The sequence below is a fragment of the Stegostoma tigrinum genome, chromosome 6 (genome assembly GCF_030684315.1).
Source record: "Stegostoma tigrinum isolate sSteTig4 chromosome 6, sSteTig4.hap1, whole genome shotgun sequence".
Classification (NCBI taxonomy): domain Eukaryota; kingdom Metazoa; phylum Chordata; class Chondrichthyes; order Orectolobiformes; family Stegostomatidae; genus Stegostoma; species Stegostoma tigrinum.
This window is the reverse complement of record NC_081359.1, coordinates 81582936-81605181: the sequence shown is the minus strand read 5'-3', so window position 1 is coordinate 81605181 and position 22246 is coordinate 81582936. Positions and strand designations below refer to the sequence as shown.

Sequence of the window (22246 nt, the reverse complement as noted above, 5' to 3'; positions counted from 1 at the left end):
CTGGATGGTGTCAAGCTTCTGGAGTGTTGTCGAAGCTGCATTCATCCATGTAAGTGTTGAGTATCTATCACACTCCTGATTTAGCATTGTGAATTGTGGACAGGTTTGGGGAGTCAGAAGGTGAGTTACTCACTACAGAATTCCTAATCTCCGACCAGGTCTGATAGCCACTGAATTTGTAGGACAAGTCCAGTGAGTTTCTGGTCAATGGTAACTTTCAAGGTGTTGGTAGTGGGGGATTCAGTGATGGTAATGCCTTTTAGTGTCAAAGGGCGATGGTTAGCTTGCCTCTCATTTAATAGTCACTGCCTGACATTTAAGTGGTATAAATGTTACTTGCCAATTTTCAACCCATGCCTGGATATTGTCCACGTCTTGCATTTGGACCTGGAGAGCTTCAGTATCTAAGGAGTCACAAATTCTACTGAATATTGTGCAATCACATGGAACATCCACTTCTGATGTTATGATGGAGGGAAAGTAATTGATGAAGCAAATAAAGGTAGCTGAGCCTAGGACACTGTCCTGAGGAAGTCTTGCAGAAATGTCTTGAAGCTGAGATGACTGACCTCCAACAGTCACAATATCTTCCTTTATGCTAGATAGGACTCCATTATAAACAATGGTATAAATTAATATAAATACATATAAATTATTGTAATTACTTGAAATTTGGCAATTTTGTCTGCCCTAAACAAGAAACTTCAGCAATTTGTCTCTTATTTCAGATTTTGAAATTCTGATCTCTGTATAGAATTTACGTTAAGGTCTAAGATACTCACATACAACAGAAGAGATGTGTCACTGCTAACTCCACACAGGCTGATCAGAAATTGCAGGGCAACCCTGAGATTATTGCTCCATTTTTCATTGTCTACCAGTGCATTCCAGGCATTTTCCATCTCTGATCCAGGAACTTCATCCCCATACTGGAAAAAGAAGGAAAAAATTACTTGTAATTGTATATTTCTGAACAAGTTGATTTTGAGGTGTCATGAATTGACGTTATTTAAAGTTTAGCAGTCACTTTTAGTTATTTCTATAAATAAACAGCATACAATCTTCCAGTAATATCTTTTTCACGTTAAAGGAAATATAAGATCAATGGAAATAGTAAACGGAAATATCACCAAGTACGTTTTCAACCAAGGATTGGCTAATCACAGAAGTGAAATCAATGGTTACGGTCAAAGATTTAAGGTATTAGGCTATTTTCATTGTAAAATCAGATGGGGTGTAAAAAGACATTTACTGTATCAGCTGTGATAAATTGCCTGCAGGGAATTAATAGGACTCTCCAAAGTAATAAAGGGTTTTGTGGTGATACACAATTAAGGGTATTGCAGGAAAGAAAGATGTGTTGCCAAAGCTTTTTGACTTCCACTTCAAGAATAGAACTTTCAAACAGAAACGACAATATTACAAAGAAAAAGTGCTGATTCATTGGCAAGTCAACTCTGATTGGTTGAGACATTGCCAGTGAGAAAGCAACAGGAATCATAAGCTTCCAATCTTCTAGTTAACACACAAAAAAGGTACAAGACTTAAATATGATTCTTTCGTTTGAAGACAATAGGTAGCTGTACGTGAGGTGTGCATAATGTGGAAGGCTGTTACAAGTTGCAACGGGACATTGACAGGATGCACAGCTGGACAAAAGTAGTGGCAGTTGGAATTCAACCCAGAAAAGTTGAAGTGATTCATTTTGGAAGGCTGAATTTGAACGCAGAATACAGAGTTAATAGTAGGATTCTTGGCAGTGTAGCGGAACAGAGGTATCTTGGGGTCCACGTCCATGGATCCCTTAAAGGTGCTACCCAAGTTGATAGGGTTGCAAAGAAGGTGTTTGGTGTGTTGGCAGGGGAATTGTGTTTAAGAGCTGCGAGGTTATGCAGCAGCTCTATAAAACTCTGGTTAGACCACAGTTGGAATATTATGATCAGTTCTGGTCGCTTCATTATAGGCAAGAATTGGAAGCTTTAAGAGAGGGTGCAGAGCAAAATTAACCAGGGTGCTGCCTGGACTGGAGGGCAGATCTTATGAGGAAAGGTGAGGAAGCTAGGGGTTTTTTCGTTGGAGCAAATAAGGATGAGAGGTGACTTAATAGGGGTGTACAAGATGATGAGAGGCATAGATAGAGTGGATAGCCAGGGACCTTTTCCCAGGGGGGCAATGACTATTATGAGGGGGCATAATTTTAAGGTGATTGGAGGAAGGTATAGGGGAGATGTCAGAGGTAGGTTCTTTATACAGAGAATGGTGGGCGCGTGGAATGCACTGCCAGCTGTGGTAGTGGTGTCAGATACATTACAGTAATTTAAGCACCTCTTGGGTAGGCACATGGATGACAGCATAATGTAGGGTATGCAGGGTAGTTTGATCTTAGCAGGATAATAGGTCAGCACAACATTGTGGGCCAAAGGCCCTGTACTGTGCTGTACTGTTCTATGATCCTTGTTCTGTGAATGTAAGTAACTTCCTGAAATCATTATCTGTAATATTGTTGTTTGTTTGAAATTTCCATTCTTTCATTTGTCCTAATGCAGGACAAAGTTCTTTAATGCATCTGAACATTTTCACAGTGCTTCCCAATTTAATGGTTACTTTTACCTATTTCTTTTTAAACAAAGGCTGATCATTAATCACTGTTTTTAGCATGTTTCTCATGTCAAATTATTACATGTGTACTTGGCAACACCAAGCTGATCCCTGGGATGGCAGGATTGATAGATGAAAGATGGCTGCATCAGTTAGGACCATGTTCACTGGAGTTTAGAAGAATGAAAGGAGCGAGGGAGCACATAGAAACCTACAAGACTCTAACAGGACTAGACAGCATAAACGAGGGAAGGATGTTCCTGATGAGTGGGGAGTCCAGAACCAGGGGTCACAGTCCAAGAATACTGGGTAGGCAAGGCAGGACTGAATGGGAAGAAGTTTCTTCACCTGAATCGCAAGTCTTTGGAATTCTCTGCCACCAGAAATGTTGAGGCCAAAACACTGAATATTTTCAAGAAGGAGTTGGTGTAGTTCTTGAGGCCAAATAGTTCAAAGATCATAGGATAAAAAATGGGAGCAGGGCACCAAGTTGGATGATCAGCCATGATGATACAGAATGCATAACTGTTCCAAAAGGCTGAATGGCCCACTCCTGCTCCTATTTTCTATGTTTTTCAACTGTCAAAGGTTTACGGCTCCAGATTCGGAATTCCCCATGGCTCATATCTCCTCAGAGGTACTGCAATCCTTTCCTCCTCCAGAAATGAGCCTATCTCCATGGAAACAGCATCTAAAATGTGTACCTCTGCAATGAACAGGCAACAGTGGGATTACCATGTGGCTGCTCGTGACCCGTACCCTTAATAACTCCACTTAATAGGAATGTGGAAAGAATCCCAGAGTCAGGTGCTTTTAAATCCTGCCCGACTTCTGATCTAAGTGACAGATATATCTACAGGGAGTACAGGGAGTACGAGGTGACTACAGGGAGTAGTCACCTCGTTAGGGGTTTACTACAGGCCCCCCAATAGCAGCAGGGAGATTGTAGAAAGCATAGGTCGACAGATTTTGGAAAAGTGTGGACGCAGTAGGGTTGTTGTAATGGGTGACTTTAACTTTCCTAATATTGATTGGAACCTCCTCCGAGCAGAAGATTTGAATGGAGCTGTTTTTGTAAGGTGTGTTCAGGAGGGTTTCCTAACGCAGTACGTTGACAGGCCGACGAGGGGAGAGGCCATTCTAGACTTGGTGCTCGGAAACGAGCCGGGGCAGGTATCAGATCTTGTGGTGGGAGAGCATTTTGGTGATAGTGACCATAACACTCTCTCATTCTACATAGCTATGGAGAAGGAGAGGATTAGGCAGAATGGGAGGATATTTAATTGGGGAAGAGGAAACTATGATGCGATTAGACACGAGTTAGGAAGCATGGACTGGGAGCAGTTGTTCCATGGTAAGGGAACTATAGACATGTGGAGATGGTTTAAGGAACAGTTGTTGGGAGTGATGAGTAAATATGTCCCTCTGAGACAGGCAAGACGGGGTAAGATAAAGGAACCTTGGATGACGAGAGCGGTGGAGCTTCTAGTGAAAAGGAAGAAGGTAGCTTACATAAGGTGGAGGAAGCTAGGGTCAAGTTCAGCTAGAGAGGATTACATGCAGGCAAGGAAGGAGCTCAAAAATGGTCTGAGGAGAGCCAGGAGGGGGCACGAGAAAGGCTTGGCAGAAGGAATCCGGGAAAACACAAAGGCATTTTACACTTACGTGAGGAATAAGAGAATGGTCAAAGAAAGAGTAGGGCCGATCAGGGATAGCATAGGGAACTTGTGTGTGGAGCCTGAGGAGGTAGGGGAAGCCCTAAATGAGTTTTTTGCTTCTGTCTTTACGAAAGAAACGACCTGTGTAGTGAATGAAACCTTTGAAGAGCAGGTGTGCATGCTGGAATGGATAGAGATAGAGGAAGCTGATGTACTGAAAATTTTGTCAAACATTAAGATTGACAAGTCGCCAGGCCCGGATCAGATTTGTCCTCGGCTGCTTTGGGAAGCGAGAAATGCAATTGCTTCGCCACTTGCGAAGATCTTTGCATCCTCGCTCTCCACTGGAGTCGTACCTGAGGACTGGAGAGAGGCAAATGTAATTCCTCTCTTCAAGAAAGGAAATAGGGAAATCCCCGGCAATTATAGACCGGTAAGTCTCACGTCTGTCGTCTGCAAGGTGTTAGAAAGGATTCTGAGGGATAAGATTTATGACCATCTGGAAGAGCATGGCTTGATCAAATACAGTCAACACGGCTTTGTGAGGGGTAGGTCATGCCTTACAAACCTTATCGAGTTTTTTGAGGATGTGACTAGTAAGGTTGATGAGGGTCAAGCTGTGGATGTGGTGTATATGGACTTCAGTAAGGCATTTGATAAGGTTCCCCATGGAAGGCTCATTCAGAAGGTCAGGAGGAATGGGATACAGGGGAACTTAGCTGCTTGGATACAGAATTGGCTGGCCAACAGAAGACAGCGAGTGGTAGTAGAAGGAAAATATTCTGCCTGGAAGTCAGTGGTGAGTGGGGTTCCACAGGGCTCTGTCCTTGGGCCTCTACTGTTTGTAATTTTTATTAATGACTTGGACGAGGGAATTGAAGGATGGGTCAGCAAGTTTGCAGACGACACAAAGGTCGGAGGTGTCGTTGACAGTGTAGAGGGCTGTTGTAGGCTGCAGCGGGACATTGACAGGATGCAGAGATGGGCTGAGAGGTGGCAGATGGAGTTCAACCTGGATAAATGCGAGGTGATGCATTTTGGAAGGTCGAATTTGAAAGCTGAGTACAGGATTAAGGATAGGATTCTTGGCAGCGTGGAGGAACAGAGGGATCTTGGTGTGCAGATACATAGATCCCTTAAAATGGCCACCCAAGTGGACAGGGTTGTTAAGAAAGCATATGGTGTTTTGGCTTTCATTAACAGGGGGATTGAGTTTAAGAGTCGTGAGATCTTGTTGCAGCTCTATAAAACTTTGGTTAGACCGCACTTGGAATACTGCGTCCAGTTCTGGGCGCCCTATTATAGGAAAGATGTGGATGCTTTGGAGAGGGTTCAGAGGAGGTTTACCAGGATGCTGCCTGGACTGGAGGGCTTATCTTATGAAGAGAGGTTGACTGAGCTCGGTCTCTTTTCATTGGAGAAAAGGAGGAGGAGAGGGGACCTAATTGAGGTATACAAGATAATGAGAGGCATAGATAGAGTCGATAGCCAGAGACTATTTCCCAGGGCAGAAATGGCTAGCACGAGGGGTCATAGTTTTAAGCTGGTTGGTGGAAAGTATAGAGGGGATGTCAGAGGCAGGTTCTTTACGCAGAGAGTTGTGAGAGCATGGAATGTGTTGCCAGCAGCAGTTGTGGAAGCAAGGTCATTGGGGTCATTTAAGAGACTGCTGGACATGCATATGGTCACAGAAATTTGAGGGTGCATCCATGAGGATCAATGGTCGGCACAACATTGTGGGCTGAAGGGCCTGTTCTGTGCTGTACTGTTCTATGTTCTATGTTCTATGTTCTATGTTCTATATATGAAAACCTGGCCCAAAAATTTCATGTATGTTATTAATAGCAAGAGTGCTTTACCATTTCATGAATATATGTCTAACTTAATTTGTTTCATGGTGCTGAATTGGAGAAGAAATAGGATTCATCTTTTTCTCTGCACGTTATGTCCTTATCATCTGTGAATTGTTAGTCATGGCTCATGCCATGATATGACTCAAGGAGAACAGACAGGATCAAGCACTACCTCAGTCAATATGGGGACTAAAAACAGGCTGTCAGTTTTATTATGCATTACATTCTAGCCACCTCGCCCTCTCATACATTCACAGTTAAGAAATAATAAAACATTACCTTAGCAGTCATATACATGAGGTTATTAAGAACCAGAGACGTGGCTTGTGGAGATCCCCAGCCATTTCCTTTCAATCCACATTCCTCAATCATTTCTTCTTCCTTGTAGTTTGTTTGTTCATCAGGGGTTTGTGGGTTCGACATAATGGGCAGAAGGCCGCCATCCACTAACTCAATGTTACGTAGCCATGGCAAGAGATAAGTGAGCATAATTTGCCGGCCATTTGGGTGAGTGGTTGGAAATCTCTGGCTGACCTCTGGTCCAAGAGATGGAAACAAAACATTATTTTCAGTAGTTCTAAAAATATATACAAAGCAATGGTAATCCTGCAAATGCAAAATAGCTCATAAAGTTACCTTGATATTAAGTTATATGTGATATCCTCCATTCTTACTTCACAGGAAATATAAAATTACATCACATTTATACAGTATTATTCATAGAAACTACTAGCTCAGGAGATCCCAAACATAAAATAGGAAATGTGGAACTACTGTCACAGAGGATATTTCGCTGTGGCAAGAGTCAAACTGTTTTTAAGATAACAAGATTTATTTTGAGATTTATTTTAAGGAAATACACTTGTGTGGCTGACATCATAACTGCAGCAGTACTGCACAAAAATCAAACCCATAACTGCACGAAATACTGAAATAAATCACTGGTAGTTTTATTGTACAGATACTTTCCTTGTGAAATTCTGACAGAAACTTTCATTTTCTGGAATAGTTCCCCATATTAGAAACAGCCAGCAGTAAATAATGGGTAGATTCTACAATGGACAGTCCATCAACACCTGGACGTCTGTTCAAAAGACAGCACTAGGCAAAGCTGTTAAGAATACTTTCGGCATTTATGAAGCTTGTTTCAGAAAACTTTGTAAGTGTTTATGAATTTGCCATCATTCATGTGAGAATAAATGCTCAGGACACAATATTACTGGGAAAAATGTGACTCGAAGACAATAAAAAAGCCAAGCACAATTTCGTCTTTCACATCTGCTCCTCCATTTGATCATGGCTGATATGTTTCTCAACCCCATTCTCCTGCTTTCTATCTGTAATATTTAATCCCTTTACCAACCAAGAACTTATCTATCTCTGTCTTAAATACACTCAATGACTTGGCCTTGACAATGAGTTCCACAGATACATTACTCTCCGAGATCTCAGTTCTAGAGGGTCAGCCTTCACTCGGACAGTGATCCCTTGGGTCCTACTCTCTCCTATTATTGGAAACATCTCCACATCCACTCTGTCCAGGCCTCTCAGTATTCTATAAGTTTTCTAAACTCCATTATGTGTAGATCCAGAGTCCTCAACCTCTCCTCATATGACAAGTCCTACATTCCCAGCATCAGTCTTGTGAAACTCTCCTGGATCCTCTCCAAGGTCAGCATGTCATTCCTTAGATATGGAGCCTAAAATTACATTCAAAATTCCAAACACAGTCAGAGCAGAACATTATACAGCCTCAGCAGAACATCTCTGGTCTTGTATATTAGCCGTCTCGAAATGAATGCTAATATTGCATTTGCCTTCCTAACTGCTGATTGAACCTGCATGTTAACCTGAAGAGAATTCTGAACCAGGATTCCTAAGTCCTTCTCAGATTCATATTTTTGAAGTGTTTCCCCATTTAAAAAATAATCAACATCTTTATTCTTTCTGCCGATGTGCATAACCTCACACCTTCCCATATTGCATTCCACCTGCCATGTTTTGCTCACTCTCCCAGCCTATCCATGTCCTTCTGCAGTTCCCCACTTTCTATATATCACCTTCCCTCCACCTAGCTTTGTGTCATCTGTAAACTTAGCAACAGTGCTCTCAGTTCCTACATCCAGATCATTAATATATTGAGAATAGTCAAAGTCCCATCATAGACCCATGCAGAACTTACTTGTCACTGGCTGCCGTTCTGAAAAATCACTCCTTTATTCCTATTCTCAGCCTTCTGGCAGTCAGCCAATTCTTTGTCCAGACCAATACCTTATCACTGACACCATGGGCTTTATTATTTTTTAGCAGCCTCCTGTGAGGCACCTTGTCAAAGGCCTCCTGGGAATCTAAATAGATCACATCCATTGGTTCTTCTTTGTCGGACTTGCTCATTACCTAGAGTCAGAGTGGTAGTGCGGAAACAGAACCTTCTGTCAAACTCGTCCATGTCAACCAGATATCCTAAATAAATCTAGTCCCATTTGCCAGCATTTAGCCAATCTCTCTCTAAACCCTTTCTATTCATATATCTATCCAGATGCTTTTTAAAAGTTGGAATTGTACCACCCTCCACCACTTGCTCTGGCAGCTCATTCCATTCATGCACCACCCTCTGGGAGAAAAAGTTGTCTTTTAGGTCCCTTTTAAATCATTTCCCTCTCACCTTAAACTAATGCCCTCTAGTTTTCGACTTTCCCACCCTGGGGAAAAGATCTTGCCTATTCATCCTATCCATGCCTGATGATTTCATAAATCTCTAAGGGCACCACTTAGCCTCCAACACTCCAGGGAATTTAGCCCCAGTCTATTCAACCTCTACGTATACTTTAAACCCTCCAACCCTGGAAGCATCCTTGTAAATATTTTTTGAACTTTTTCAAGTTTCACAACTACCTCCTTATAGCAGGGAGAACAGAATTGCAAACAGTATTCCAAAAGCAGCCTAACCACTTGTCCTGTCCAGCCGCTACATGACCTCTTAACTCCTATACTCAATGCACTGACCAATGAAGGCAAGGATACCAAGTGCTTTCTTCACTATCTTATCTATCTGCAACTCAGCTTTCAATGAACTATGAACCTTCACTCCAAGGTCTCCTTGTTTAGCAACACTCCCCAGGACCTTACCATTAAGTGTATAAGTCCTGCCCAGATTTGTCTTTCCTAATTGCAGCACCTCAAATTTATTCAAATTAAACTCCATCTGCGGCTCCTCGGACCATCTGATCAAGATCTCGCTGCACTCTGATGCAACCTTCTTTGCTGTCCACTACACCCCCAACTTTGATATAATCTGCAAACTCGCTGTATTCACATGCAAATCATTTATTTAAATGACAAAACGCAGTGGACCCAGCACCAATCCTTGTGGCACACTGCTGGTCACAGGCCTCCAGTCTCAAAAAGCAACCTTCCACCACAACCCTCTACCTTTGAAACAGTTCCGCATTCATATAGCTTGTTCTCCCTCTATTCCATGCGATCTAAAGTTACTAAGCAGTCTACTATGAGGAACCTTGTCGACTGCCTGACTGAAGTCCATATAGATCACGTCCAGCACTCTGCCATTATCAATCCTTTTTGTTATTTCTTCAAAAAACTCAAGTTAGTGAGACACCATTTTCCACACACAAAGCCACGGTAACTATTCCTAATCAGTCCTTGCCATTTCAAATACAAGTAAATCCAGACTCTCAGGATTCCCTTCAACAACTTGCCTACCACCGAAGTCAGGCTCATCAGTCTATAGCCCCCTGGCTTTTCCTTACCACCTTACTTAAATAGTGGCATCAAATTAACCAACCTCCAGTCTTCCCACACCCAACCTGTGGCTATCGATGGTACAAATATCTCAGCGAGGGGTCCAGCAACCACTTCCCTAAGCTTCCCACAAAGTTCCAGGGTACATTTGATCAGGTCTCAGAGATTTATCTTGGGACCCGACCCATGACTTTTCCCTGCAACTGCAGGAAGCGCTACACCTGCTCCTACACCTCACCCCTCAACCCCATCCCAGGCCCTAAGAAGACCTTCCACATCAAGCAGATGTTCACCTGCACATCTACTGATGTGGTATACTATGTCCACTGTTCCTGATGTGGCCTCCTCTACATCGGGGAAACCAGAGGGTTGGGGACTGCTTTGCGGGATACCTACGCTCGGTTCGCACTAAACAACTGCGCCTCCCAGTCGCGAACCATTTCAACTCCCACTTCCCATTCCTTAGAAAACTTGTCAATCCTGGGCCTCCTGCAGTGCCACAAAAATGCCACCCGAAGGCTTCAGGAACAGCACGTCGTACTTCGCTTGGGAACCCTGCAGCCCAATGGTATCAATGTGGACTTCACAAGCTTCAAAATCTCCCCTCCACCTACCGCATCCCAAAACCAGCCCAGCTCGTGCCTAACTTGTCATTCTTCCCACCTATTCCCTCCTCCCACCTCAAGCCTCACCTCCATCTCCTACCTACTAGCCTCATCCCACCCCCTTGACCTGTCCATCCTCCCTGGACTAACCCATCTCCTCCCTACCTCTCCACCTATACTCATATTTAATGGCTCCATCCCCGCTTCTTTGACCTGTCTGTCTCCTCTCCACCTATCTGCTCCTTTATCCATCTTCTATCCGCCTCCCCCCTCTCTATTTATTTCAGAATCCCCTTCCCCTCCCCCATTTCTGAAGATGGGTCTAGACCCAAAACATCAGCTTTCCTGCTCCTCTGATACTGCTTGGCCTGCTGTGTTCATCCAGCTCTACACTTTGTTATCTCATTTACCCACCCATTATGCCTGAAGATGCCCGGCACCTCCTCCGTAGTAGTATGGACATTTTTCAAGTTGTCGCTATTTATTGCCCCAACATTCTCTATCTTCCATATTGTTCTCCACAATGAACACTGATGCAGAATGCTAGTTTAGTATCTCCCCCATGTCCTGCAGTTCCACACATAGGCAACCCTGATGATCTTTAAGGGATTCTATTGTCTCCCCTATTACTCTTTTGTCCTTAAAGTAGGTGTAGAATCCCTGTGGATTCTCCTCAGCCCTATTTGCCAAAGCTATCTCATGTCCTCCTTTTGCCCTCCTGATTTCCCTCTTAAGTTTACTCCTATTGCTTTTATACTTTTCTAGGGATTCACTCGATCCATGTTGTCTTTAACTGGCATATGCTTCCTTCTTATTCTCGACCAAAACCTCAATTTCTCTAGTCATCCAGCATTCCCTGCACATACCAGCCCTGCCCTTCACCTAACGTTATCTCATTTTTGAAAGCTTCCCATTTTCCAGCCACCTTTTTACCTGCGAACATCGACTCCCTATCACTTTTCTCACCTAATACTGTCAAAATTGTCCTTCCTCCAATTTAGAATTTTAACTTTTAGATCTGGTCTATCTTTTTCCATCGCTGTTTTAAAACTAACAGAATTATGGTCACTGGCTCCAAAGTACTGCTCCACTGACACATCAGTTACCTGCCCTCCCTTACTTCTCAAGAGTAGGTTAAGTTTTGTACTTTCTCTAGTAGTACAAGTAGTTCTGCTGTAACATGTATTTCGTTAACATGAATTGGCTGTAACACGATTGATGAATAGCAGATGCTGTTTGTATAATGCGAATTTTCTGCTGTACAGGTCCCTGGGGTGTAGTACTTTTGGTCTGGGTGACTTATCCACCTTTAGACCTTTCAACTTTCCCGGAACCTTCTCCTTGGTGATGGCCAGTACACTTGCCTCTTCCCCCTGCTTCTCTTGAAGTTCTGGCATGCTACTGGTGTCTTCCACCATGAAGAGTGATGCAAAGTATCTATTGAGTGCCTCTGTCATTTCTTTTCTCTCCCTTACTAGTTCTCCAGCCTCATTTTCCAGCCATTCAATGTCCACTCTTGGCCTTGCTCCAACTTTCTAGAGATTGAAGAAATTCTTGCAATCTTTTATATTATTAGCTAGTTTAAACTCATATTTTGTCTTCTTCCCTTTCTTAAAAAAAAACTTGTCCTCAGCTGGTTTTTAAACATCTGCCAATCCTCTGGCTTCCCACTGGTCTCCACCATTTTGCAAACTTTTTCTTTTCCTTTTATGCAGTCCCTGATTTTCCCTTGTCAGCCTTGGCTGCCTTGTCCTCCCATTCGTGTGTTACTTCTTCCTTGGGATTAATTTCTGCAATGCTTTCCAAATTGCCAGAAACTCCTGCTATTGCAACTGAACCATCTTCCCTGGTAGGCTCTCCTTCCAATTGATTCTGGCCAGCTCCTCCCTTTACTCTGTTACCTTCACTCAACTGTCATATTGTTACATCTGAGTCAAGCTTCTACCTTTCAAACTTCAGGGTGAATTCTTAGGATCTGCTACCAACCTGATTATCCCAGTCTACCTACATATGAAGTCCCCAGTGATTATTATAATGGCGCTTTTCGTACGTGCCTCTTCTATCTCCTAATTTATTTTCTGTCCCACATCCCGACTACTGCGAGGACACCTGTACATAACTCCCATCACAGTCTTTACTCCATTGCAGTTCCTCAACTCTAGACACAGATTTGATGCCATTCAACCTATATCGCTTCTTGCTATTAATTGAATTACATTTCTTAATAAAAAGGCAATCCCAGCCCCTGCCTGCCCTTTTGACAAGATACGTAGCCTTGAAAATTTAGTTTGAAGATCTGATCCTCTTGCAGCCATGTCACGGTGAAGCCCACATCACAGCCGCTATTTTTAATCTGCACTACAAGTTCATTTACCCTTTTTTAAACTGCATGCAATTAAGTACAATGTTGACAGCCCCTCTTATTACAGTTGTACCCTCATCTGCTGCGCCTGAGGATACCTGACCCTCTCCATGCTCTCTATCTATTACTTGTTCTGAAAAAAAATTTAATAATCTATCCTGATCTCTCCCTCTTTTAAGTAGTTTGATGCCCTGTAACCATCCCATTTAGTCTTTCCACTGGGGTTCTGGTCCCAGATTGGTTCAGGTGGAACCTGTCCCAACAGTACATTCCTACCTGTGCCAATACTGAGGCCCGTCCACACAAAATGGAACCTCTATTTCCCAAGCCACTCCTTTAGCCACGTATTTACTCCGCTAGTTTTCTTATCTCCATGCCAATTCGGACGTAGTTCATTTTATAATCCAGAGATCACAATCCTTGAGGTCCTGTTCTTTAATTTTGTCTTTTATTCCTGATATTCCTGAAACAGGACCTCTTGCTTAATCCTACTTATATTACTGGTCCTACCCTGGATGGTAATGACTAGATCCCGCCCCTCCCTCTCCAATATCTTTTCAAGCCAGTTCAAGATGTCCTTTACCTGGGCACCAGGCAGACAACATGCCATGTGGGATTCTCAATCCTGCTTACAAAGAATGCTATCTGCATCCCTAATTATTGAATCCTTTACCTCTACCACTTTTCTCTTTGTTCCGCCTGCTTGAAAGGCCACCTGTACCACAGTGCAGTGATCAATTTCCCTATTATCCCTACAGTCCTTTTCATCAGTCACACAGAGAGCAAGTACCTCATACAGGTTGGACAAGGTCAAGAGCTGAATTCCTCCTATGCTAAATTCATGAACCCTCGACTTGCCTCACTTGTAGTCATACACTTCAGTCCCTGACCACTGGCCAAATTTGAAGCACTTGACCTACAAGGTGTGACAAACCCCTAGAAGGCAGTATCCATGTAACTCTTCCCCACCCCTGAACTGGACTTCCTCAAGCAACCAACACTGGCTACAGATGTGGTCAAAATGACCCACAATGGTGTCCATCAGTTCCCATATCATGCAGGTACAATGTGTCATCTGGTCCTGAATCTCCAAATTCTTTATTTATTTTTAATTTTAAAAAATTTCTACTGATCCTTAGTTTTTAATTGCAATATGTTTTTCCAATTTACCTTTAATCTGAAAGTAATTTAGAAGTTATTCAAATTAGCAAATACTCACCAACTAATGACCTTATGGCTATTCCTGTGATCACACATTTTTTTCACCCACTGTTTCCAATCTCGGAGTCTCCTCCCCCACTGGCTCTTCTCGCTATCACTTTCTCTCTGGGTTCCTAATTAAGAGTGTAGGCATTAAGTCTCAATCACAATTTTTATTTCTTGCTCAGCCTCAGTGCCCTCTCCTGCTGGCTCTTCGTTCACCTTATACCCCAAATTCCCTCAGGCCTGAGTGCTGTGATGCTGAAGCTGTATATCTTGCATTCTTCACGACAAAGGCAAGAATTCAAACATAAAACGATCACAACAATTTATATTACAAGAAAAACAGGTGCTGATAGTTTGGCAAGTTCACTTTGATTGGTTCAGGCATTGTCCTGGAGAGAGCAACAGGGGTCCATAGACTTCCCAGGTCCTTGAGTAATTTAAAAAAAGGTGCATGGCTTTAGATTGCAGTGAACAGGTCCCTGCATATGAAGGTGTTGCTTTAAGAAGCATAAATAAGCCACATTACAAGCTCAACTGAGTATTTCAAATTAGCTGTTAGTGCTGCTATTAGCACAGTAAGAATTGTTCAGCGTTACAAAAGTACTAATTTGGAAAAGTAGGCCATTTTACTCCAAGCCTATGTCATTATTTAAGTAAGATCATGGCTGATCCATTGGTGTTTCGCATTCCACATTTCACATTTCAATCTACGTCCAATAACTGCAGATTCTTGTTAGGCAAGTGAATAATCTAAAATGAAAGTAAACTATACTGGTAAAGTATACTAGAAACCGGAAATCAAAATAGGAACTGCTGGAGAAACATAGTAGATCTGGTAGCATCTATGCAGAGAGAAACTTTCAATTCCAAAAGGATATTTTTCTGTCCTATTTGCAAGTTTCCATGATGTGCAGCAACAATGATCTGATCAGGACTGTCCATGTCCCAGAGGTTAAGTTTGATGTATTTTGTTTCTGTGTCAAGTTTGCAGGTCGAGCAAATGGTTATTAATGCCATTTCTCAACAGACCAATCTTTATAGCATGTGAAACTACACATCATGTATATATTTTCTTCTTTGGCCTTTCTTGGGGTGTGGGTGTCATGATCAAAAACAGCTCCTTTCCTCCATTCCTAACTGCCCTTTATGTGAGTGACTGCACAGACTTTAAGGAGATGAAATCCCATCTTCACATTGAAGAGATTATCTATTGTGTTGTGAGGCACTATTTTCATACCATATGCACTAGACTTTGAAAAGTTCTAGTAACTTAAGACTGGGCTTCCATGAGACAAATACAACTTGCAACCTCATAGCTCAGCACTCCACCACCACCGTCAAGCCAGGGGATCAACCCTGGTTCAATGAAAAGTGCAGCAGAGTATACAAGGACCAGTATCAGGCATACCTAAAAATAAGTTATCAACACAGTGAGCTGCAACACAGGACTTCTTATGTGCCAAAAAAAATTAGCAACAAGTGAGAGACAGGGCTAAGTTACTTCATAACCCATGATCAGATCTAAAGTCTGCTGTCCAGCCACATACTGTTGTGACAATTGTCATGGCCAATTAAGCAATTTGAGGAGGAGACTGACACACCTGCAATGTGGAAATTTCTGAATCCTTTACACAAAAATCAGGACAAATCTAACCAAGCAAATTAGTTCCCCATCAGTCTACTCTCCATTATCAGTAAAGTGATGGAAGGAGTAATCAACAGTATTATCAAGCAACACTTCTTCAGCAGTAACATGCTACTGATGTTCAGTTTGGGCTCTGCCAGGGCCACTCAGCTCCTGACCTTCTTGGTCTAAATCTGGATAAAAGAGCTGAATTCTAACGAGTTGCCAGTGACAGCTCTTGACATCAAAGCTGCATTTGACAAAGGTGGCATCAAGAAGCCCTATCAAACTTGCATCAATAGGAATCAGAGGAAACATTTCTGCTGGTTCAAGTCATACAGAGTCATAATCCGTGAAGACTTGAGAAAAGAGATGTAGCACACCTATGCATGCTATCAAGGAATCCAGTCCGAAGAAGACAAAAAAAAATGCTCTTCTGGTCCTACATGAACAATGAGATTAAGGACATTAACCAGTGCAGTGCTTGTCACGAATACAAAGCTAACAACCTAAAGAGCTACTTATGACACATGAAATCCCAGACAGACCAAGGATGAAGCTTAGAGTAGAGCTCTCGCTTTTGCAGGAACTGATTGTCTTGTTACCACTGACTACTATTCTGACTACTCAAAGTTGGACCAGATCATACTAATGATTATTAATGAGATTCTGGAATGCCTGAAAAAAAACTTCAGTCATTACAGCATTCCAGGCATTGTGATGTATGATAATTGTCCGTAATTTATGACTGAAGAATTCAGGCCATTCATAGTTGATTTGGTAATTCAATACAATACTTCACTAATGGAAAGGCAGAGGTAGTCAGGAAGATCGTCAAAGGGATCATCAAGGAACTGCACAAATCTTGCACAGACCTGTACAAACCTTGAATGGATAAATACATCTACTGAAAGCATGGAAAGTATTTCAGTACAAAGACTAACGTCATGCTAAGATTAGTTTTCAATAATGAAAAAAAAACACTGAAGCCAGAGCTACTAACAAGAATGAGTGACAAAATCAAAGCGAAACAGCAGAAATACAAATCTCACTTTGATAAAATTGCTAAGTCATTGCCAGAGTTGAGCAAGGAAGAGCCAGTCAGAGTGCAAACACTGAATGCTCCCAATAAGAGTCAGCCCATATGACAATTTGGAACCTATGTAGTCACCTTGATCATAAACAATGAATATGAATGACCAGATATGCCGTTACAACCAACGTTCACTCTAGGCGGCACAGCTATGCGTGCGTGTAACTGCTCTGTAGTTGCAACCACAAGCGTTTACATACAACTACATGAACTGCGCCTTCACTTCAGGCAGCTGGCAAGATGTGATCTCATCATCTACGCAGATTATAGAATGATCAATCACTATTACAGCAGTTACCATAACAACATCACTGTCTACAAGAACATTTCCTGGAAAATAACATCAGAAGAATGATAAAGTATCAGACAAATAACCAAAAGCAGCGCACACAATTAACAGATATGCACAATTTAAAGACTATTTGTGCAATGCATGAGTAGAGGCTGACAGAAATAAAACTGAACAGACTGAACACAATCCTGTAAATGAGTAATTATTTTCATTGTTGATCATATATAATGGGTAATTAAAGTAAGTTATAACTGCAAATGATGGTGCATGCCTTTGATGCTGGTTTCTTATGAAAATGGGAATTTTTAGAGAATACTTAGTGTACTGTCTGGCTTGCTGTAGTTGTGTCACATCTAACTGTTCTGTCAGTACTGTGCGCAGTCTGTGCCTATCATTAAACACCTCATTCAAAACAGTAGATTTCCAAAGGAAAACGTAAGAACATACGCAATAGGAGTATGAAGATGCCAGTTAGTCCTTCCCTTTGAGCCTGCCCTACCATTCAATAGCATTATGGCTGATGTGATTTAACCTCAACCCTATATTCCTGCCTAGCTCAAGAAATTGCCAACCCTTTGTCAAGAATCCATCCACTGCTGACTTTAAAAGTTTGCAAACATTCTGCCTCCAGTGCATTTTGAGGAAGTAAGAGCCAATGATTCATGACTCTTGACAAAACCTTTCCTCCTTATCTGTCTTAAATGGTTGACCTATTATTTTCAAACAGTGACCCATAGTTCTATGTTCTCCCACCAGAGGAAACATACTTTCCACACAGATCCTGTCACATCCTTTCATACTGTTGTATTTTTCAATCAAAACACCTCTTAGTGATCCAAATTCAAATGGATACAAGCATAGCCTATTCAGCTTTTCCTTAAAAGGCAACTCACCCAACGGGTATCAGTCCATTTCAGCCCCATGCATGGTGCATGCTAATTTCCAGTCTCACTTACACTTCTTGTGCAGAATCAGTGAATTGTGGCTGCACGCAACAGAAATTCATATATATCCAGGCAGGCAGATAAATGTGCTGGCCAGGGTTTGATGCTGCATCCCACAGAAGGGGGTGGTTGGAGTCATCAATGTGTCTTGGAGGAGCACAAGCCATAATCTTAAAATGTAGGGCCAAGAGAAAACATTCTGTTCCTCCAGACCCCATGTATAAAAATAAGCAGATTATATTTTTCAAGAATTGTTGGCTTGCCCTTAAGTGGCATTCCAGGAGTGGTTGTATTTCTAAACCTTTGAGGCCAACTGAAAATTCACTGGAATCACGTCTGAATGAACCTATTTTGCTAATTTAACACTGGATGGGTGGCTATTTCTAGATTTAAGGTCACCTTACAGGAGAAGAGAGGTAACTTCACAGGTCGGCGCAACATCGAGAGCCGAAGGGCCTGTTCTGCGCTGTGTTATTCTATGTTCCAGGAAAGCCTCAGGACAAGCTGAGTGCTTTCCCCCACAGCTCTCAGGGAACTGGCCACCCCATGTCCCAGCTGTTCCAGCAGTGTCTGTGGAGTGTTTCCAACTAGAAGCCCAGGCTATCAAAACTGATTTCTCTCCACTAGGAATATTAAAACGATGCCATAAGAGAGACAAATCTCCGTAGTATGCAATAAAACCCAAAGTTCAAGCAAGCAAACATAGAAACTCTTCTGCCTACAGAATCTGCCCATAAAGAGTCAGCCCTTTCACATTGTGATTAAATGCTTGAAAAATACAGCAAGAATAATATTAAAAACTTTTCATGAGTGTTTAATTTCATTCTGTCTCTAATAGACTTATATTGCATATGCAATAAAAGCTGCACTAAATAAAACAAATGATGCAGATGCTGGAAATCAGAAACATAAACAGAATTTTCTGGGAAATCTCATAACATCTGGCAGCATCTGTGGAGAGAAAGCAGAGTTAATGTTTCAGTTACAAAATACCTGAAGAAGGGCCCCTGGCAGATGCTGCCAGATCTGCTGAGCATCCTAATAAAAGCTCCATGTTTTCTCATGTTTATTATTCACCAGAACAGAAAAATAAGTTATAAATGAACAATTATTTCTAACATTTTTTAGATAATACCTGAAAACATAGGAAGTGTAAGCTCAGGATACATCCTTGCTAATTCGTTTGACAGTTGAGACAATGATACAGAATACAGGTGAGGTAATGGTCCATGTGTTCCAAACAGAATACTATCAGGTTTCTGCTCAGCCACCTTTTTGGAATACTGGAATAGTTTGGCTTCCAAAATCTGAAAACAAGAATAGATAATAAAATCAGTTGTTATATTGAACTCCAGTTTGGATGCACATAGCAATAAATAAGTTACATTAGGGTTCTGGACCCTTTGCACAGTATTTAGATCTTCTGTCAATCCTGGATAAAAAGTGCCACAGTTTGGGGGTTAATGATCAGACTTTGGGATGGGAGTGGCTAAATTAGAACTGAAATAGATCTATGAATGCTACTGCACAATTAACAATGGTTCATTATTTCTGCTGCAGGCTGCATAGCAACTGTGTGTTCAGCATGAAATTGCACGAATGTTGTTTAAAGCAGTACCTGCACTGTTGACTAGCTATGTGCTTCAGTAGAGAGCTCAGTTTCATGAAAAGATAGTACTACTTAAAGCTAGCCTGCAGTAGTTAAATGGGAGGTGCATTCTGGTAGAAGGTGGTTGAAAATATGTCTGGGAAACTGGGTTGGAATAGCAAACTTACGACATAAAAGTGGCGCCGATGGTGATGGTAGTGGTGGTGGGGTGCCGGTGGCATACTGAAAGCTTTTCTAATGCTGGGATGCTGTTCTTGGTTGAGGGTATGGAGATGGATAGAGATACCATCAGTCTGTATGAGGCCATTCAGACAAAAAGTGGTAGCAGTTAGTCTTGGAGGTCAGGGCAAGGAGTTAAAACTTGAGAACCTGAATGCAGCAACACAACAGGTTAAATGCCCTCTTATGAATGTTTAATATAAAGGATTCATCTTCAAGTACTAAATCCCATTACTTAACAGTGCTGCAAGTCTTGCACTCACATATCACATACTGTCAAATATTCAACACTGACAGCCAAACCACCTAAACACATTGCATTACACACACTGACACACTTCATTTTCTCTTAAAGAACAAGCTGGTGCTTACTGGGTCAGTAGAAGCTGACTGGTGGGAGACTAATCCTGAAGGAAACAGTGCTTGCCATAACTGGGATGGATATCCCATGGACCATGACCACTTGCAGCAGTGAAACAATTGAAAATCTAATTTTTATCCTTATGTCCAACTACCATTGGATCTCTCTATATCTTCTGATGCCACATTTTCCAGCTTAGAGGTGATGGCCAATTAGGTTAGTGCACTTACAGACTCAACCATTTGAATAGTGTTGGACAGCTATGCTTCAGTTATTGCTGCAGCACAAGCAGAGACCACCAAAAATTTGGTGCTAATCTGAAAGCCCAGACTGATATCATCATGCAAGTTAAACTTGATGCCAAGGGAGCCATAGAATGTGAAAGTCATTGGCAAGTCTAGCATTTATTGCTTATTCCTAATTGCCCTTAGGAAGGTTGTGGCAAGCCACACTGTGATGCACCTGGGATGCAGTAGGGCATGCATCTGAACACATCTGCTGAATGTTGCAGGGCTCCTTCATATAATAGACCATGCATTGGGAGTACTGTTTCAGCCCACCAATTGTCTACTGTATCATTTCTTCATAGTAGCACGACTTCTGTTGCACACAGACTGACCCAGCATACACTGGACTCACAAGGAAAGTTGTCAAAGGATAGTCACCTCGTGGCCACTCTCTGGCTGGGCGGATAGGAGACAGAAGGTCTGGTAAAAGTTTGGAGGAGCAAAGTTGGAAGCCCAGTCCTGCTCTGTGGCCATTTCAGAGATTAGTGCAGCAATAGCTTGGCTGTCCACTCACTGATTGAAGGTAGTGAATCAAACAATTAAAGGCTCAAATGCAGCCATTTTCTGAGCCTCTGTGTTTTTCTGGCAGCAGACTGGCCACCCATCATATATATATGCAGTTAGCTGTTATGGAGGCAATTTACCAGGGATCATCCAAACTAAAAGCTCTGTCCTCCAACGAGGCAGCCCCTTGAGTATGAAGGCTCCTTCTAAAATCTGGACACCAACCAAGGAAGGGTTGCTGGGGTCTGCTTGCCTGTCTCTGGTGTAAAACAAAATGTTATAACAAGCGTGCTATCGAGTTAACCGAATGGCCTGGCAGCATTGATAGCCAGCCTGCCACTCTAGTTAGGTTGGCAATCCCAAAGACAACCAGATAAGAGGACGCTACCTCGGAAATGCGCAATGGTGGCCCCATATTCTGCCTGCGTGGGATGGGGACCTACATTTGGTCCTAACATCAGGACTTTACCCCTTGTTAGTAAAATTCTGGTCCTTGGTTAAGTATTCATAGTTAAACTCCACTAGATTTCACATAGGTTACTTTATACCTGTAAGAGCTGCATTGATATTTCATAAATATCTCTGTCTGTATCAGAAGCTTTAAAGAGCACCAGGTTCAACAACGTCACAATATCACATGGATAGTTCCTAGGAAGAAAAATGAAATTATTTCATTATTCATTGTAAGGTACTCACTGATATTTGAACATATTCTCAAGTCTGAAAAGTCCAAGTGAACCACTGGTTTCTCCTTATCCACTCTACCAGTTACATCCTCAAAAAGTTCCTGCAGATCTGTCAAGTCCCTGAAGAATCCTATATGTTTCAATGGGATCACCTCTCATTCTTCTAAACTTCAGTGAGTAGACACCCAACAGATTAACCTCTGGTCATAAGGCAATCCTCTGTACCAGAAACCATCCTAGTGAACCTACTCTGAACTGTCCAATGAAATTATGTCTTTTCTTAAATAAGGGGATCAAAACCTCTCACAGTACTCCAGATATAGTCTCACCAGCACCTTGTACAGATTCAGTAAGATTCCTACTCTTAGGCCCCAGCCAACTTGAAATAAGGGCCAACATTCAATTCACAATGTCTAAAATGGTACTGAGTTGGATGATCAGCATGATCATGCTGAATACTGCACCAGACTCAAAAGGGCCAAATTACCTATTCTTGTTCGTATACTTTGTTTTTATTAAAAAAAACTACAAGTATAGAACTGATTGTTAGTATTGCACAGACTGAGAATACCCAGCAATCTGA

At 42.0% G+C, this 22246-nt stretch overlaps 1 protein-coding gene across 7 annotated transcripts in view; it reads right to left on the bottom strand.

Moving 5' to 3' along the window:
• LOC125453068 (protein furry homolog) overlaps positions 1-22246 on the bottom strand; it is a 301124-nt gene that overhangs the window by 112101 nt on the left and 166777 nt on the right. For all 7 annotated transcript variants that reach the window (XR_009445855.1, XR_009445856.1, XM_059646706.1 and 4 more), the window contains exons 30-33: positions 21526-21625; positions 19133-19304; positions 6389-6645; positions 783-929 (exon numbers count right to left, since the gene is read on the bottom strand). Coding sequence is in view for 5 of the 7 variants with exons in the window: in XM_059646706.1 (XP_059502689.1) it covers positions 783-929; positions 6389-6645; positions 19133-19304; positions 21526-21625 (676 nt within the window). In the remaining 2 variants the exon portion in view is untranslated. The remainder of the gene's footprint in view (positions 1-782; positions 930-6388; positions 6646-19132; positions 19305-21525; positions 21626-22246) is intronic.